Source organism: Hirundo rustica, chromosome Z (assembly GCF_015227805.2).
Source record: "Hirundo rustica isolate bHirRus1 chromosome Z, bHirRus1.pri.v3, whole genome shotgun sequence".
NCBI lineage: Eukaryota > Metazoa > Chordata > Aves > Passeriformes > Hirundinidae > Hirundo > Hirundo rustica.
The window spans coordinates 17,428,838-17,449,516 of record NC_053488.1 but is presented as its reverse complement, the minus strand read 5'-3'; the positions used below and the strand labels follow the sequence as shown (position 1 = coordinate 17,449,516).

General features: G+C 37.3%; 1 protein-coding gene across 3 annotated transcripts in view; it reads right to left on the bottom strand.

Annotated features, from left to right (window-relative positions):
• Positions 1-20,679, bottom strand: part of FYB1 (FYN binding protein 1) — a 56,926-nt gene that overhangs the window by 14,903 nt on the left and 21,344 nt on the right. For all 3 annotated transcript variants that reach the window (XM_040090769.2, XM_058424162.1, XM_040090768.2), the window contains exons 3-8: positions 9,309-9,489; positions 7,627-7,676; positions 6,487-6,506; positions 5,636-5,682; positions 4,106-4,223; positions 1,081-1,237 (exon numbers count right to left, since the gene is read on the bottom strand). In XM_040090769.2, coding sequence (XP_039946703.1) covers positions 1,081-1,237; positions 4,106-4,223; positions 5,636-5,682; positions 6,487-6,506; positions 7,627-7,676; positions 9,309-9,489 — 573 coding nt within the window. The remainder of the gene's footprint in view (positions 1-1,080; positions 1,238-4,105; positions 4,224-5,635; positions 5,683-6,486; positions 6,507-7,626; positions 7,677-9,308; positions 9,490-20,679) is intronic.

The following is a 20,679-nucleotide window of genomic DNA, read 5'->3' as shown; positions in this document are numbered from 1 at the left end:
AGCAAGTTGGCCAGGACTGTGTCCTGTCAGGTTTAGAAGATCTTCACAGATGAAGACTCCACCACCTCTTTGAACAACCTTTTCCCTTGCTTGGTCACCCTCACAGTAATAAAACGTGTTTTCTGCTGTTCGAATAGAATATGTTTCAGTATAAGCCTGTTGTCTCTTGCACTGTCACTGGGTAACTGGAAAAGAGCCTGCCTCCATTTTCTTTACATCCTCCCACCAGGTATTTATGAACAATTATAAGATATCCCTATGTTTTCCTTTCAGCAGAGGGAACAGTCCCAGCTCTCTCAGATTCTCATTGTAGGAGACACATTCAGTTCCGTACTATCTGTATATATCTATCACTACAAATTGCTCAGCTGGTATCATCTACAATTTTGTAGAACTCTATCCTACATGTGTGAACTGTCTTACTAATTTCATTATCATTTTAGTCCCTCTAAAGATCAAGCAAATGCTTTTAATAATTTTCACTGATTTTTATGGATCAACCTTTTATAACCTAGGAGCCAGATCATCAACCCTTTTATATTCAAAGCTCTGCTGATGGTATTTATACAATAGGAGACAGATTTTGGATTTCAGAGAAAATGAAATCTAGAAGTCAAGTGAAATCTAGAAGCCAAGTGAGGAACTTTCCATAGGAATAGGAACAAGAAAAACACTTAAAACATGCCCTTATATTCTCTAATTCTGTTTTAAGAACACCCATGTTATGTTTAATATAAAGACATGAAAAAATGTGACACTTGTAACTTGCAGGGAGCTGAGTTCTGATGCTATTTGAAAGCTGCTGACAGGGAATTAACCCTCAGTATGTCAGTGAAGGTCCCAGCATACTGTGCCTAAACTATTTCAGTGCCTATAGGTGTTACATTATATTGCACAATAACTCCCTGCTATGAACCATGCCTCATATGCCAGCTGAGGACAAAAGGGTGAGTTGGGGTAATTATTTACTTTGGTGTCCAGTGACTCAGCCATGATAGGGCTAGCCCTTGGTATAATGCTCACATGTTTGCTGTCATGCAGTGAAAACATTCAGGAGCACAGTGAAGAAACAGAACTCACAGCATCCTTTTATCCTGCCCAGCCACTTTCCTTCTGGATTGTCTGTGAGGCGAATTATTTCAATCTTATCCCCCTGTTTGACAGTCAGTTCACTCTTCCGTCCCTTGTGGTCAACGCAAACTCGAGCCTGATGAAGGACTTCAATAGGACCTGTTAACTGAAGAAGAAACAGAAGATATCACAAATGTGGAAAAATGGAGTTCTTTCACAGACATTCAGAAAAAAAGTAAAAATAATGATAATAATGGTTATTTGTTTCATTGGCATTTAAAACAGTGTGGGCAAATATACAGAAAGGCTTCCTCCTGCCTCAATTATACAGTTTAAATTAAAAATCAGAGATTAAAAGAGAGGGGGATGGCATGGCAATAGAGCAGTTGAAAAACTGGCAAAATCACAGAAACACTACGATAAAAATCAACAAGCTAGCCTATGACAACTTTTATGAGTTCATAGAACAGATGTATTTCATTCCAATGTGTGTCTCCATTTATTTCCATCAGAGCTACTCATAGAGTCATAGACTCTTTAGGCTGGAAAAGAACTCTAAAATCACTGAGCTCTACTATCAACCTAACACTGCCAAGTTCAACTAAACCATGCTCCTAAGCACCACATTTTAAATACCTTCATGGATAGTGATTCTACCACTTCACTGGGCACCTCGTCTGATCCTTTCCAACCCTCTCCATGAAGAAATTTTTCCTAATATCTAAACTAAACATCCACTGTAACAACTTGAGGCCGTTTCCTCTTTTCCTATTCCTTGTTACTTGAGAGAAGAGACTGATGCCCACTTGGTTACAACTCCAGGTCAGGCAGTGTGATAAGATCCCCTTTGAACCACCTTTTCTCCAGACTAAACATCCCCAGCTCCCTCAGCGGCTCCTCACAGGACTCCAGACCCTTCCTCAGCTCCACTGCCCTTCTCTGGATTCAGTCCAGCCCCTCAACGTCTTTCTTGGAGGGAGGGGCCCAAAACTGGACATGGGATTTGAGGTGTGGCCTCACCAGTGCCAAGTACAGGGTGACAATCAGACAATCCCTAATCCTGCTGACCACACTATTCCTGACACAAGTCATATGAGTAAATATTTATTAACATTAATGTTAATGAGTCTGCCACATAATGCTTTGAGTTTACAATTCTACTCTATAAATGATCTTGCAAGTACTCACAAGAGATGATCACACTGTTTACTTATGTTCAGGATTCACTTTGTGAGGTGTTTATGTTATGATGAAGCTATTTTGGGATTTAGTATTTGTGACTTTAAGATATGTATTTCAGAGGCTTATTGCTCTTGCCAATTACAAACTAACTCAGGAATATCTATCCTGTATAAGTGGCCAACAAATGGGAAAGAAAATGTACCCTAAAATATATTTGTTTAATAATAAAATACCGTAATGGCTGCAGAAGCACAGTCTATAAGCTAAAAGTTTTCTGTGCACTAATGCCTACACTTCTTGTGATTGGTCTAAAAAACAGACTTTGTCTAATGGTGTCTAATGAACACCAGCTAACTCATTATTATTAACTATGTGTATCCTTAATATGAAGCACACTATGTGTGCTTCTTGACTCATGTCAGGCTCTCCACAGCATACCAAGGCCATGATGTGAATCACTACAGCTCTATGTGTACAGAGCATAACAGGAAGAAAAACAAAGCCGCCCACTGTGTACAGTGACACTGAAAGTAGCAGAATGGAGAATTGTGAATGGATATTAGTTAAGAAAAACTCACTGGCAGACTTGTAAACTGTGAGAGCAGGCTGACCACCAGCTATGCAAAAATTATTTAAAACAGAAAGAACTGTTTCATCATTTAGCCCCAGAGAATGACTGTAACTCTCCTATACAAGTCTTATTTTCCTCCTCATTTAGGCTGGAATTTACTCTAAGTCTCTTCCTAAAAAGGCAAATGAAATGTGTCACGATACAATTTTGAAATCCTCAAAGGGCTAAATACTTTTGCATCTGACTATAGGAAAGCAAAAAACTCCACCTGTGTGTGACTCTACTCCCACTTTTATTAAAGACTTTTGATGCTATTCTAATAAAATAAATTGTTAGAAACAGTGTCTACACAGAATGCTCCACTCCCTTGAAGAACTGCCCCTATGCTGCCTCAGTCAGCAATCCTTCCCCCTTCAGAAAGTCCCTTTGAGAGTTTTCCTTGGCTCAAGGTGAGGAAGATGATACTTCAACCCATGAGCCTTTGAATTTCTATGTTAATGTTTCATACCCCCTTGGTTATTCTCCTTGTTCCTGGATTTTACCCCTCCTGATTGGTTCTTTTTGGATCCTTCCCCTGATTGGTGCCTTTCCCAATTCTTTTCCCCACTGGCCAAGTTGTGAAATCCCACCCCTGGCTACTTTATATAATCCATCTCCCCAAGGAGCATGGCGTTCTTTCTACATGGATTTTGTGGAATAAAGAAGCTCTCCTGGAGACTGGAAAGACCCAGTCTCTCTGCTTTTACGCCTGCATTGCCTGGGGTGGCAAACGTGGCTCTGCTGCTCAGGCAGCCTCCCAAAGAGTCAATCACTCTGCCCTTTGAGAGTGCACAAAGAGCTGATCTCTCTGCACCTGGGAGTGCACAAACAGCAAATCTCCACCTGAGAGTGCCTGTGCCTCTGTTGATCTAGGTGTCATTTTAAAGATGCTTCTAGTGAGGAAGGTCACGACACCTTTACCACCAGACCAGACCAGGACAAAACAGAAAAGTGAGAACAGATTATTTTAAGGCTTTCTTACACAGAAAAAAAGTGAGAAAATAATTTAATGAAAACTGTGTAAGCACACAGTCTTTGCCATCCAACAGTGCAGAACTTGCATTCAAACATATGCCAAACAAAAACAGAAGCTTAAACCCTCATCCAGAATTTATGCAGGTGTTTGAACTACCTACCATGACAAATAGTTTTGTAGCCAACTGGAAAGTATATTTTGAACTTGACAATGCTAAATAATGCTTCTTGCATACCTATGTTCATATTACCAAATAAAAAGCTTACTTTGAACTTTTTCCTCACTTCCTGCTCTTTCTTTTCTCTTTCCTTTTGTTCTTTCTTCTCTTGGTCCATTCTCCTCTTATCCTCTTTGTCCCGCATCTTCTCTTTTCCCCTTGGTGATCTGAAAGTGCATTGCCATGACAAAATACGTGAAGCAAATCTTTCTTAGATCTACCTTACCCAAGGCTGACAAAAAAACTGCAGGTGATGAAAACAGATTTCTCCAAGTGAAATCAAGGCTATAGATTCTAAATCATCATGTAACTGCCACAGATAGAGTAAGCAGCCCTTTATTAAATATGTAAGTTAAAGTGTCTGCCCTCATGAGGACAACGCACCAGAAAAGGTTATCCCGCTCCATGTGTGTGTGCCCAAATGTCTCTGAGATAATTTTCGTTGAGTATGCTTGCGAACTGGCAGCAGTCTAGGTGTTGATGCAGCTGTTAAATATTTAGCCAGGCCACCAGTAGCTGACACAGGCTGACCTGAAGCTTGAGCTACCACTGGACTGTGTTTTTAAACCTGATTGCAACTTATTCCAGCAGTCTACACAAATGAGTCAATGAGTTCTGCTCTCATTTCTTGACACCAGGGTACACTGCCTGCTGGGCCTCATGTACTGGAAGGTATTGGGTTCTGGGAACCTGGGATGGAATTAGGACTATATTTCCGGTTCTGCCATTTGGCTGGACTGGAAGACCTATGTTTTAGAAACACTATGGAACTGATTGAGTGAGACTCTTTTTTTTTTTTTTTTTTTTTTTTTTTTTTTTTTTTTTTTTTTTTTTTTTTTTTTTTTTTTTTTTAAATAGGCAGGCTCAAATTGCTAAAAAAAAAAGTCTGAAATGAGGATCACTTGGGTTAGAAATCAAAGGGAATTCAACAAAATTTTTTTGCTGAAAATTATTATACATCTGAAATATTCTACATCAATTATTTATTCGGAGACAATTATAGTTTTTCTTCGGCTATCATAATACAATAAATCACATAGATTTAGATATTACTGGGGCAGGAAAGTCATCAAAGGAAAGATCTAAACAGAAGAAGAATAAGCAGAGTTTGTATTCCATCTCTATAGCAATAGTAGTTGACTCAGGCAATGAAAATCATTAATCCAGCCTCTCATAGGAGTTCTAAGAACATTTATCTGAAAAGCAATAAAAATAATAAATAATAATAATAAATAAAAATCTATCTGGGACCATAATACCTTGGGGCTGAGCTTACTTTTTCTCCTAGGCTGTAATTCCAACCAGCGGTTCAGACATACTCCTTATATCAGAAATCAGAGTTCTGTTACCTTGATCACAACTACATTATTTAATTGCAGGAGTTTTGCCATGCCAGGGCATGGCAGATCTAACTGGGAAAGAACTTGTGAACAGCCAGACTTTCTCCAGGTGAAATGAATAAAGACAGTAATCCCTGGCAGGGACTGCAGTGGAAAGACAGTTTTGTGCCAGATTAAATACACTTATTAGAAAAGATAGTAATAAAGATACAATAGGTTATAGAGTTTAGAATTACTACCTGATGTCATTAATGTCTTCATACATCTCTGCATCACTTTCTTGGCCCTATAAAAAATAATCTATTTTCAATGGTCTAAGTACAAGTGGAAAGACATGAAGAAACTTGGTCTGCTATATAAGCTTCATAAAAATTTTATAAAAAACATTTATAGCAAAACACAAATACCTTTATTCTTCCAAAAACAGGTCCATTATTCAAACACACTATTCTTTTATTTCTGATTTTTTTTTACAACATCGCACCTATAAAGCCTGGGATTGTTAGAATCACATGAGCACATTGCTTAATCCAAAGTGGATGTTTCAATTGCAAAGTGTGTCCTGTAAAGTCTTTATTATTGCTGATGCTTGCACTGCCATGATGAAGGTCATGGGTTAGCCCCACTGAACTGGAATGCTAAGGATCTAAATGGGACTCAGATTAAGGTCCAAGAGATTGTCTTAGTCCTTATATAGCCAGGTGCTTAAACACATTGATAAAGATCTGTGATTACTGAAATATTAACTGAAATAGTCTATTATTAGAATGGAACAGGGCCATTACTTCTATTATTTCTGGAAAATTCCAGCAAAATGAAATGTCAGTGGTAATAAATAGAAGGTATAGTTTTGCATTTTCTTTTTTTTTAATCAATTTTTGTTGTCTAGCTAGCTTTGATATTTGTTCCAGTTTACTCTACTTCCCTGATTTTATTTCTATCCTTCACAACAAATAACTGCTTCTACAACTTGCTGTGAATACACTGGATTAAATCTGCAAGTAGTTGTCTAATGTGTTGAAAAAGTACTACAAAATTTTTAAGTTTTTTGCTAAAAAAGGATAGGTTTATGTCAGCAGATAGTACTCACCTTCTGTGTATATCCATGACCTACAGGAACAGAAAAATAAAACCAGGATATTTATTTTTTTTTTCTTGTACAGAAAACAATTAATTCCAGCATTAACTATTTAAAACTGTCTATAACATCAGTGGTGTTAAGTATAAAAATGTGCAGACTTCTGTTTTTTGATGAAGGTATGAATGTAAAATTCAGTTTTTCTAGACTGCTTTTGTAGAACACTGTAAACTAAAAATATCTACAAACAGAATATTTCACTATGTATTTTAAAAGTGGAACATTTTGTTTTAAAAAAATCTTTAATGACACTGGTGAATTTACCTATGCTATTAGTTTACAAAACCACTATTTATATGTAAAAGTAATTGTCAAAAACTGAATAAATCCAAACAGACCTGAAAGAACTTGCTTGCACCAACCCAATAGCAGAATAAGTAGGCCAAAGGCTCTTTTTCTAATCCAGCCTCTGCCCCAGAGAGCAGAAGATATTCTGTGAATCTCCTGCTTCCTCCTTACTTTGCAGGCAGGTAGGTAAGAAAAGCTTTGTTTCAGCTGCACAGTCTGCAGTGCTGTGAGTTGTGGGTGGCTAGCACACTAAATGATGCACAGTGTGCCTGGCACAGACCAAATGCCACCAAGGAGGGATCAGAAGGCAGATTGAAATTCTTTGTGTCACAATCTGCTTCTCTGCTGCTCCTGGTACAGCTCACTGCCTCTCACTGCCTCTCACTGCCTCAGAACACAAAGCAACAGTAAAAGCACAGTCAACTGATTTTTTTTTTTTTTAATCATGTATATAACAGTGTCTCCCTCACCAGACTAGACAATGTCAACTCTGAAAGAGTAATATTCATTTTGGTTTGGATCTGAAAATCTGGTAATTTAAGGTCCCACCATATTTCTAACCAAACAAAAACAAAAAGAAAGAAAAAAAGAAAAAAAAAAAAAAGAAAAAAAAGAAAGAAAAGAAAAAGAGGGCAGGGAGGGCGAAGAAAGAAATTTAAAGCAATTTCTGAGAGTCTGTCACATTAATCACAGAACAGTAGATCCATTAGTGTTATGAAACTTCTGTTTATCTCATAAATACAACATGCTTACAGCTTCTCACAGTAGCCATTAACTAAAATGTATAAAATGTATGCATCTTACCCTGTGAAACAAATTCAACGTCATCATAATTTTCTTCATTTTCTAGGTTTCTGTAAGTTTGAAAAGGTAGACATGTGAAACTTAGGAAGATGGTTTTATAATTCACCATTTTTCTGGTGCTTTTTATTATCTATTTTATAGAAAAGCTGAACAGTCTATTGAGCCCTATATCCTACTTAAGTACACAGAAGATTTTCTAAATTGTTCTCCCTGATTGTGACTCAGTGTTTCAGGTGGGGCCACCTTGATCCTGAGTAAAAAACATCAAAGCCAAAGGCACTCAGATACCATGAAGATGAGCATGGTATGAAAAATATCATAGGCAGATAATCTGACTATGGAAAGAATCTGTTGGGCTTAACCATTTTTGCAGGTGCAGGCTTTTTACGCAGTGCAAAAGTACAATGTCAGACTTTTGCTCAATGCTAAATATAGCTCTGAGACTTTGACTTGTTGGGCTTAAAGTCTAAACAAGGGATAAAGGAAACAATGGTGCAAAGATTAGGCAAGGTAGAACCAGTCCTCTTAGATTTAAAATGTTGTCCAAATGAGAGAAACAAGAAATTGAATTGACAATATAACTAATAATATCAGGGACTTCTAATTTTATAAGGCCTTTATAAGGCAGAAAGGAAACAAGGGCTGACTGCCATCATCAAAGAAGTGTAATCAAAAAAGGACTTGAAAGCAGAATGGGATGTTCTATAATTGGCTTGATGGGGAAGCATGGAGACAGGCGAAAGTGAAGGTGTCACCTTTGCAAAAGTGCACCCAGGCACAAATTTTCAGCAGAGGAGAGACTTCACAAGGCGCACAGGAATGGGAGAGCAGACAGAGCATCTGGAGGCATGTTTCATGAGTGTCTGATATCAAACTTGGCTCTCATGCCTTGGTAAAGAGGAGGACACTCAGCACGGGTGCTGCAGGTACTGCAGCTGTGAGGCAGGACTGATGCTGTCGCACTCTGATTGCTGATCTCGACACACCTCACTAACTCTCCCTGCCTGCTGTTTGATGCTCTTTGCAGTACCTGCTGGCCAGAAAGCAGCTCATTATTCAGCCTCAGCTTCATTCTGGTCAGATTTGATGCTGGTCTTAAGTACTTATAACTCTGTCAACAGAGATCCACTTTTGTAGACAGCTCTTCAAAGCAGTATAAAGAAAGGAGCCCCATATCAACAGAGGGTTCTCAGGGTTATCACACAAGGCCACAACCTGGCTTTGTTGCAGTTACCCAGCCACTGCTGAGCTTAGTTCCTCCAGCTTGCAAAGCTGCTTCCTGGGGTATTGGCTTATAGACCTGACCCTCCTTGCCCTCTTTGCCCAGAAAAATTCAGGGAAAACCTATTTAGGCAACTGATTTTCTATCAGTGTTTCAAGTCTTTGAATTGCTCTGGAATAAAAACCCAGTCTGTTCTCTAACCCCTACCCTCACCCACATAGGCAAAAAAAAATTGTTATAGCCAAGACAATTCAGGGAAACAACTGAATAGATGGAGGGTTCAAACTAATAAAAGCTAATTCTAAACAGGCCAAGTACAGGGTGGGATATGGAAAGTAGTGTGAGACTCCCCTCTCTCAGAAACCTGGAACCCATGCATCCCCTGCCTGCTGCTGCAGGAGGAAAGTGATAGGCAGAGAAAGGTGAGAAAATAGAGACCTTGTGGCTTATGTTCACTCACATTGTTTCAGAGCTGGGCTTGATGTTTCTGGGAGGCAGACTGGGAGCTGCTGGCACCTGCAGGAATGGTTGAGAGGCTGGTGGAGGAGGTGGCAACTGCCCAGTAGAGTGTGATGGAGGTAGGGGTGGGGCAAGTACTGCTGAAGAAGGTGCTTTCTGTTTCAAATCTTCATTTTTAGGATCTGAAATAAAGCAGAACAGACTGAATTTATCAAGCAAACATCTGAGGGAGGAACTTTGCTGTGTTTGATGAAGTTTCGAAGATTTGAGTAAGATACCAGTACTGCATACACCCCATAGAAAATATATTTTGTTGAACCTTTTCTGAGATATATTTGCTGCACTATCTTATCAGAGTAAGAAGTAAAGAGGAGAGAAGGAGACTCTGCATTCAAGAATGCTCCACCTGTACAAGGTCTCAAAAATGTCTTTGCCAAGCCACGAACAAGACACAAAAGCAGCACAGTTCACCCAATATATTAACGACTGTGTTTTAAAATTAAATTATAATTTAATTCCACAATTTGCTTAAAAAGACCAGCTGCAGAGTTTCATATAAGCACTGATGTAGTCTTGCTGAGTTTTTCTTGCTCAGAGAAAGAATTTTAAGGGAAGGGCTGGGAGATGAAAGTACATTTTGGCATTTATAGAGGTACAGGTCTCTGAACATCTTCAAATACATTTTTAATGTAAGTTGTAAAAGTCTGGACCTAATTTTCTGGCAAGCTCAGACTAGAAAAGTGGCAGTCAGGGAAGCTGCACAGTAGCTACACCCTCAAAAGTCAAGTGTAGCCTTAAAAAAAAAAGGTGCTGTGCATCAGGCACAGAAGTCACAATCACATGAGTGAGATGGCGTGCATGTGTGCTGCACTGAATTCATGCTCCCTGCACATGCCACAACCAAACCATAGAAAGCAGTGCTGTGAGGGTTGATTTTGAGAGAAATTATTCTACACAAGCAAATTAAGTCAGAGTTTGGATGCCATAATGTTTTTGAAGTATCATTTTTTTAGTATCATTAGTGGATTAAAATCTACCTAAAAAGAATTGTCCCCCAGCTGCATGGAGACAAATCAAGAAAAACCCAAGGAAGAGAAAAACAGAGGGAAAAAGCAAATTCAGAGTATGTTAAAATCAACTACAGCTGGGAAGAAACCCTTTGTCTTCTGGAGATGTTATTTAAGTTCACACCTGTGAGAGATTAAAATCTTGTTAAGTGAAGGAAATGTTAACCACATGGGAAAAAAAAGTGGCGCAAAACACAGAAAAGCAACAAATATCTACTAAAGCTTAATATCAAGACTAAAAATCGCAAGAAGCTATTGGAAGAGCTTTTTTAGCTTATTGGGTATCTGGAATTCTGTCCTTGTTTTAGACCGGAAAAGGGGAATTGATAACTTTAGGATGGACCTTTCCATATCTCACATGGAAATCGAAGTGAAATTATCAAGCCTTGACAGTTTTTCTACTTACTGCAACACAACTCAAAAATTAGGCCTACATATTTCTTCATGGATGCTTGGACTAACTTGTCAATATACATACGAACAATGATGCATTTTAAACCTGTTAAATTCCTCCATTACTTAAACAGCAAAATACTGATATTCCAGCATGGACTATTATGCAGGTGAATTCATTTGAGGATTGTGCATTAAGGAAAATGCATCTTACAAAAGAAGATCTTTACAATTTAAGATATGCGAGGATTAAATTTGTACCACTTATCTTTTTATCATTTTATTCAAAAATATAGCCCAAAAGTCAAGTGAAATAATCCTTTCTCTTAGCACTGAGGAGGCTACAGCAGGGTCAACATGTGCCAGCTGGAGAGTACCCAAAGGAGAATAGTGAGAAGTTCTAGAAAACTTGAATTCCTAAATATATTGAACAAATGGTGACTGTTCAGGGAAATGTGGTGAGATTGGGGTAAAACAAAATTCATACCTAAGTCTCTGGTAGTGAAAAAGGAAATATTTTATACTTTTTCCCACTTCTTTTCCATAGTGAAGAGGCAGTATGTAACACGTTTAAAGGCCAGCAGCATTTCTTAGGAGGCACTTTCTACCAGTGAAAGTGGAATTTCCATGCTTTGAGGTCCATGTTGAAGAAGTAGGATAAATCTATGGCATAAGTTCTAGTACAGTTGTTTTTACCCTATACATCGAGATTTATATAGTTTCCAATTCTATGCTGACATCCTTTGTCAGCAATCCTTTGTCATCCTTTGTTATCCTTTGTCCCCATCCTCCTCCCCCCATGTAGCAATTAATTCATAGCTATTTCTGTTTTCTCTCCAACCTTTCTAACGCCAGAAAATCTGGCACTGGAATTCTACAGACAGAGCATGCACTTGTCTGCCACGTGTAGTGATGAAAATTGCAAGTCACTCTTCATCTGGCCATATCTCTGCTGATTGCATTCAGGGGATTTCAGTATTTTCTCCAATTGTCATATCTCCTCCTGTTTTGGAAGTGCAGACTCCTGACTATTAAACTAATGCCCGTAAGGAAAAAGCTTTTATTCAAAAACTTTGTAACTATTTAAAAATTCTTTAAGGGTAAAATTCCAAGGATTTAGAGCTTACAAGCTGATAACCCTTATGCATTATACTGTTGTGTCTCATCATAATCCCTGCCCAAATTGTAGAGTTGCTTATAACTTGATTTTTTCCCCAAAATCATTACACAGCCTTGTCTCACAGGTATGGTTTACATTTCTTCATTATATAAGTGCAACTGCATTTGAATAAAAGCAAACTTTGCTTAAATGAGCCAAGGTTACACATGACTGTTACTCATATCTGAGTATCTGCAGGTTATGTATTAGCATTTAATTCTTCACAGTCTTTATTCATCCACAGACTACCAGCTATAATTTCTCATTGCCCTAAAACTTTTTAAAAAGAAGAATACAACTGACAACATGTATCTCCAGCTGAATTCTAGATTCTAATCAAAGAAAGCAACTGAAAAGAAATCTGTTTTTTTGTTTGTTTGTTCAGGATTCTTGTTGTTGTTGTTGTGTTTTGTTTTCCTGAAAGCCACATTAATTGATATTAATGATACTCTCAAATTTATTTTTGTGTTTTAATAAGGAATCATATGTCAGTTTTTCTGTGGTTTTATCTATGTTGCTCTAAGAGAGTGTTGTGTATGTGCATAACAATCTTATGAACCTTTTGTCATAACATTGTATTACTTCTTGTGATAAATTTGTAGGACTAAGGTAAAAATTCTTCCCAAGTGTCTGTGCATAATACTTCTTTCATCTGATGTCTCTTGAGAGCCAAATCCAGGCAATAGGAAACTGAGCCAGGAAAGGACACCACATGCATTTTAGATTAAGTGCTTATTTATAAGTATAAAGGCTGAACAACCTGTCCCTTTCAATTTTTGTAGTTTGTTATGATCTTAAAGTAACTAAATGGTCATCATATTAATGGAAGTACTGCTTTTTAATTTTCTAACTATTAGAACTGACTCTTCTCTCCCTTTAGAGTTTTAATAGCTTAATTAGTTACACTTATGGCCAAGATTGAAGTAGGTGTAAAGTATTTTAATTCTAATACTAGAAATAGTGGAATGATTTAGGTAGGAAAGTGATATGCTGAAAAGCTGTTTGGGAAAAAAGGTGTTATAATCAGGCCTGCTGAGCCTAAGCTATAATAACATTTCAAATGTGGTTGGGGTTTTTTGTTTGTTTGTTTGTTTGCTTGTTTTTTCCTGTTTTAATGGAGCATTTAATTTTGACTCCAGTTCCTTTTTTTTTTAATTTTTTTTATTTTTTATATATTTTTTTAAAATTTTATTTTATTCTGGGATGCTTGATACTATGAAAACATGGAAAAGCTCTGGAGTGGAGGTAGTGAAACAGCAGTCAGCTGCAAACACTCAGATCAAGAAATCAAACTGAAAATATATCCTGACTTCATATGCCTCTGAAGCACTCTCATCACAGTAAGCATTGTTAAGGGTGGTCACAGTGGGGCAGCTTTGACAGCTAACACCTCTGTTTCCAAATAATGTCCCAAATATCCCATTACACTGCTGCTTGTGGCATTAAACTTCTTTAATCATGCCCAGATCCTCAGCACTTATAGTACAACTATGCACAGAACACTGAAAAAAATCTATCTTGTGTTCTTGGAGAACCTTTTCAAACAACTTCCAATATGGGCAGTGGCCAAAAGGTCACTTACATTCTTAAGAATGCTTGTTTATCGGGAAGTGAAGGACACTGAAGTTGTCTTGATGCAGTACTTGTGACTTTGACCCTTGCCATTCTTGGCTTGTGAAAGGGAAACACTGATACACCTTTGGTAGCCAGTATGCCATCTAGAGAAAGATTCCATTTTCCCTTCATGTCCAGATATTCTCTGTTCTACAGTAGAAGAAATCAACCCGTATAAAAGAGCATCATTTCCATGCCTTTTTCATGTGAACTCAAAGAGAAATTAGAAGTCCAGATCTTTTGGAACTTGTAAATTCTACGTGGGCAAAAGCATTCAGGGCAGAGAAAGCAGCCATTCTCATCCTACTAAAACCTTCAGTGCTGTCCTAAGATACTTTATCACTCTGTCCTGAGATGCTAACACCATAAATATGTGGCAAAACGAAGAGAAGTCCTAGCACTGCCCAAAGTCCATAATGGAGTACACCTGGAACATGCATTTCTTGGTGGGATGGGAATCTTAGGAGAACCAGCTCTTTGGTCACAGATGGTTCTCTGTTTTACAAAATTGTAAAATTAATTTGACTCATATGCAATGGTGATTTTGGCTCCAGTATTAATGAAACTTAAATGACATGCCTCTATTTATTGCTTCCCTAAATACCAGGGTAACTTGGCGTTTGGGTCAGAGACTGGCATACAGAAGAATGTGAACATTCCAGTTATCAACCTGAGCAGAATAGAAGCTGTCAAAAGGAAAAAAAACCCACATATTTTTTAGCACTCACACCTGCAGTTCTACATCCATCAGCTGAAGATACAAAGCCATCTGTTCAATCCAATCAGTATTGCAATAGAATGCATTTATTTGCCACAAAGCTTTTAACTGGCAACAATGACAAATGATAATTTTGATAATCTCCCTTGAAGCAGGAAAATATCCAGTTTAGCAGAGTGTGGTCTGGCTTCAGCCATTCATATTTTTCTTACCCTTGGCTGGACTGCAGCAGCAATGTATACCTGCTCCCAAGGCCAGGAGCACTTCAGAAATCCCAGATAGCTCTGAGCAGCTGTGTTGATCTTATCTGCAACACACTCTATTGCAAATGCATTAGCCTGGCCTCCAGTCTCCAAACAGTCAAGACTCAACTACAAAGACTGAACTGTTAATGTTGTTTTAAGGTATCAGGCTGTAGCATCCAGTCTATCCATTACCTTGATCCACAAATTTCTGGTCCAAGGCTGCATCGTAAATAAAACCGAAACTGAACAGCAGTGCACATTCGATTTTGAGTGATCTCATCACACAAGCTTTACCATAAATAGACAGCACAAATACATAAACATATGTAAGAAAATCCCTTCTATAACAATGCAGTCTCTTGCATATACAAGGAAAAAACTGATTCTTGACTTTGCATTCTAAAAAAACCACACCTTCTTTCTTTGGCCTAGAGTATGGCATTTGTTGAGAACTTATTCCCTTTGACCCCTGATGCAGTGACTTCCTGGTGTGTTGTTGACTCCTGCTTTTAGTAAGGTTAAGAAAACCTGACAATGAGCAAGTACTACAAGGAAACTTCAAATATTCTGCATGAAAAAATACATATAATTTTAAAATTCATAGTGAATTTTTATAGCTTTCATCATAAAATCACTTCAGGATTTTTAAAGCAGTTGCACATCAGAAAGTCCTGCGCTTTAAAGTAATCCTTTTACAAAACAAAATGCTTTTGAGTTACCCTGCAAATCCAATATGCTTTTCAGTTTTACTGCAAAGCACTTCACCCCTTCTACATGCAAGACCTGGGAAGCTTTCTGGGTTTTACAGAGGGTTTACTAAGAACCTGCAAAAACATCTGCAGCAGCTGATCTGCCACTTCCTACTTCATCTGTAATGTGCAGAGAGCTGGGCTCTGCTCTGCTTCCCTAACCACATTTTAGTTTAGATACAAGCCCTGGTTTCAGGTTTCACAATTATGCTGCTTTGGAGCTGCTCAGAGCGAGCAGGTAAACTTACTGAGCTGAAGCTCAGTGTTTTTGATAATGCCGTTGTTACACATACTGTAGCAACTAAGTTCAGTTGCGACACTGCTCACACCTTGAAAACAAAGAGCACAGAAAGTTTCTGGTTGTTGTTCCCCTTGAGCACAGACCTTACTTTTAAAAATGCCTAGGTACAATCTTCTATATATATATATATATATTTTTTTTTTTCATTTATTCTCCTCATCTCTCCTGATTCTCCTTCCAGTTATGTGGTTAGGCTTTCTTGCTTTCTTTCTTTCTTTCTTTCTTTCTTTCTTTCTTTCTTTCTTTTCTTTCTTTTCTTTTCTTTTCTTTTCTTTTCTTTTTTCTTTTCTTTTCTTTTCTTTTCTTTTCTTTTCTTTTCTTTTCTTTTCTTTTCTTTTCTTTTCTTTTCTTTTCTTTTCTTTTCTTTTCTTTTCTTTTCTTTTCTTTTCTTTTCTTCCTCTTGGGTGCAAACAAAATTACATCCCCAAAGGGTGGAATTTCAGACAAAGGGAAAAAGGGGGAAATGAACACCTAAGCCTCCACCCTTTCTCAGATCACTTTGCTGATGGCTGCTCATACATCATGAAAAAGATGATCAAAGCAGACGGAGAATATGTCTTTTTTTATGCAAAACTTCTCATTTGTCTTAATCGGAAAATCCTTCCACAAGAGATGCACAGACTTAAGCATGTTTCATATAACATTTAACACCTATTCTAGCCCTTATATTCTCAAAAATATCATAGAGTTGACATATTAAGTCCTAGACCCCATAGCTGGTAGGGGATTTTTCCCCTTCCATATATGAAGAGACAAACAAATGAAGAATATATAGCACATAAAAATGAGCATCTAAATCTTCATTTAAGGTTGATAGCTGAAAAATATTAAGCATGCACATAGTCTAACCCCCAAAAGAAGGCTCACAGTTTCACCCAAAGTAGTTCAGTATGTAAAAGTCCGCAGGACTGAGCCTTGTGGTGACTAAATATGAGGTTAGATATCCCTACTTCTTCACCTGGGCAGTGCTGACTGGCATAAGGGAAGTGATTTCCAACTGCAGATGTGTTATCATAGACTAAAGTCTTTCCTTACCTAAAGAGGAACATAAAATTAATTCCACATTGAACTGCAGTTGAAATTTTTCATTTTTCTGATAAAAAGCCTTAATGACTACTTCTGGTTCTAGTAAAAAATATTTATAAACTTGAGTCAATTTATTTTATGTTGCATGGCATCATTTCATATGAAAGAAAAAAAAGTAAAAATTTAAGGCATTCAGAGATGGAGGACATGTAAGATAGCAGTAACTTAAAACTAACCTTCTGTAATTAATTTATACTTGAAAGAAAAGACAAAAGAAAATGTGTACAATGAAGCAAAGGCAACCAAAAGAAAATGTACTGGAAAAGTTTTCTTAAAATGTAACTATTTCCCAAACTGAAATAATGATGAGGGGTTTAAAAGTTTTTCAGTGTGAAAAATAATTACATCATACATGACATGGTATATAAAAAATAATTTTCATTAAAAATTCCCATGCAACAAAATCTGGCATTTGGATAGTGGATGTTTGCAGATTTTCTCTTCAGAATTTGCAAACAAGGAACACCATTGTTCCAAATGCACATATCTGAGGAGGGTTCAATTTCAAGAGGAAACCAATGACCTCAAGAATGTTATTTACTAAAAGGAACCTTTTAGAATTATATTTAAAAAAAAATTGTTAGATAAAATTTCAAAATCTTCCTAACAACTTTATCATGAGAGGCCTGAAGATTTTTTGTGCCTACTAATACTGAATATTTATTGTAGCATTTCAAATCAAAACTTTCAAGAATGACTGGAAGTTTTCTATATAAGAATTATAATGAACTATGATTTTTAATATATTTTCTATATAATCTTCATAATTTGGTAGCATTACATGGCTAATGTAATGCTACTAAATGATGAAGATCCATTAAGAGCATTTTCCCTCTGAGTCATAATAGGTCTAGAAAATTACAAAGTGAAAATACTTGCACCACTAGGGCACTCACATGGTTTCTCTTCTGAGTCCTAAATTCTGCATCTTAGTTTCTGAAGCCTTCACTCAGAAGTGGTTATAGCTGACTCTATGAGACTTAGAGCAGTCAGCTGCAGGAACAACTCCAGAATTCATGTGTAGACTATAACAAGTGTATACATGAGAAAAATAGAATTCTGTGCCTCCATCCTGTGATGCAAACAGCCCATATCTTACTGTTAATTTACTAGAATCAGATAGTCTTGAAGGGAACAAGATTATGTGTTATGGCACATAAGCCATAACAAACAAAAATGGAGATACTTAGGGGAAGATCTGCCAGTTGCAGAAGCTTTGACAATTCACAATGGAGAGCTGTCTTCTGATGCTAAATGGATACAATTTATTCCTTTAAAAATAAAAACATACTCTAAGACATTTGGAAAATGTTGCAGACTGTTGTAGCTAAGGCAATAATCAAGCATAATGAGTTTCAATATTAATTTGCAATGGGTTTTGTGTACTTCTACATAACAGCAGCAAGCTGTACTCCAAGCAATTACCTGCAAGGAAACACTCAATGTTGGTTTATCTGTTTTCTTAGGCAGATTAACTAGCTAACTAACTAACTAAGACAGATAAATAAGTGATTTATCTTTTTCAGTGTTGCAACCCACACTGGTAATTTAATTTACAGTTTTGTCCACATATTTTAGCAGAATTATGTGACAAATCCTTGCCCTTTGAAGGTAATGCTTCAAAAACTCCAGAGTGGTAGGGTTTCCTCCATAGACTTAATATTCTTGGTTGCAGAGACTCTTAAAAATTCTGAGGATTTTTCTCCTCACTGAAGCAGACTAACAGCATGTGCCCACTTTTTATTCATTGAAAAACGGAAGCCTTGGTGTTTGTTGTTCAGGAGTTGTGCAGAGGTGTGTAGAGCACTGGGGGCTCAGCCTCTGGCTGGCTTTATGTGTGTGGCCACCTGTACCTGTATGATCCCATTGCGCTCAGTGCGGTTCTTCTCAGTAAGCAACATTACAGTTGTGGCCTCACATGGAAAGCTGTCAGCAAAATGACTTTGTGTCTCTTCTTTTTTTCTAAGACCTTGGGTGTTTATTAAAAAATGATATAACAATATCTATAAAATATTTATAAAACTATAAACCAATATTTTCTGAACACAGAAGGCATGTGCATCTCACTGATTCTCAGCTGAGTTAAATATGATCCATCAGGGAAAATTGCTGTAATGGGACATAACACAGGAGTTTACTATACCGCCATGCATTTGCAGGCCCAGACAGGAATTTCTTAAAGCCTGCCTTCACTGGAAAATAGCACTTTACAAGTCACACTTTCCTGAAAAAGACATTTGTATCTACAGAAGTTTTATCATGAAAAGCTTTTTAGGACTAAGTGAAAATTTCTAATCCACAGCAAGGCCAAAATCAAACTAACATCCCTTAGTATTAATGCAGGCATGGTGGATGATTTAAATCCTTCTCCCACACTTAACTAAAAGTGCTGTGTCAAAACTAAGTCCTTCAGCCTCCAACATTTAATAAGTATTCTCTGGTCATTTCATGCCCCATGAATACTTATTTTCAAAAACCAGCAAAACAGGTTTCATGGGAAAGGACACCAACCAAAGAAAAAGGTGTTAATTGATACTTCTGAGAAAACAGAATTCAAACTCCTGTTTTAAATCAGGCAATATAAGGTTTTCTATAGTGCAGGCACATGCCCTGTATATTACCTGTTTTTACCAGTGTAAAAACCACTATGTGTTGAGGTTTTCTCTTCTCAAAGGACAACTCAAAGCTCAAGTTTTGCCCTGTTACAGACCAAAAGCTCTAAAGGTTACATCTCAGAAAGTTTTGTTGCATGGAAAATTTCTTTTAATTTGCTTAGTCTTTATTTTTAGCACCTGAATCACAGCAGCAAATTAAGCAACTATGGAAAGTGGTGGTTCACCAGGACACACTAATGAACAGGAAGAATCTGTGCTGTGAGGGCTGTGTCTTCCTGACATGACTTTGATTCTTGAAATGACAGTTGGAAAAAAAAAAAAAAAAAAGAAAAATATAGTTCAGTTTAACTGCCCTTCCAAAGAAGGTAGATTTTGTTGTTTATGTTCCAAGAAACCCATCAACAATGAATAACTGTTGAGTTGAAAAGGACTTTTTTTTCAGGATTCAATCTAAAACAACTTGTCTGTTGTTTTAGAAATGTTCTGTCCACCAGAAATGTTCTGTGTAGACTTCTGGCCGCAAAGAAATGGGATGCATTAATTAAAGCCAAACAGAATATCAAGGTCTACATGCCATCTCTGCGCGGGAAGGCTGAAGTTTAGGGACATGATGGACAGCTTCTCATGGATGTGATTTCTAAATCTTTCACTCTCGACCTGCCCCTAAAACTGTGAGATAGAGAAGACACGTCTGATCCTTCATTTCTACTTAGCTGTGTGTGAGTTTTGCAACATAATTGGAAAACCACCTGTTCCACCATGCTGGGCACTCCATCCTTAGGTCACATTCCCATGACTGTCAGGGTGGTGGCTGCTCTTACCCCTGCTTAGTGACAACTGGACACCCTCCTTCTAACAAAAATTCTGATATTATTCTTACAGCCCTGCTCACAGTGTTAATTTTAAATGCACAGGATAAATATTTCTTATGCTCAGTTTTAAAAAGAAAATTAAAAAATGCTTTGTGTCTATAACTGAATGGGAAACATAAAAAAAATCTGAATAAACAATGAGCAGAAAAAAATCCTCCATTAATTACTAAAAGTAATTTTTAAAAATGCATTTCAAATAATTTGTTATTTTCTGTATTTCCAGCCATTGTCAGGACTTCTCAAATTTTTAACTAGCAAAGCTCTTACTCTTCTTATATATCCAAAACATTTACTGGTGCAGTTGGCTGAAAATGCTGGCTTTCTGTATCGAGATTGTATATGGGCATGTTTGTTTTAAAGACATCCACAAATTTGCATCATTTGATGATCTTAGTCTGATCTTCGATTTGTGAGAACATTTCCTTAACTGTAGGGCAACAGAGGAAAACCAGAATACAGCAGCTGACAAGAAAGTACATTTTTTTAAATTACTGATACATTCCTAATCTTTGAGTGGAATTAATAGTAACATAACATATAGCTGCATGTAATT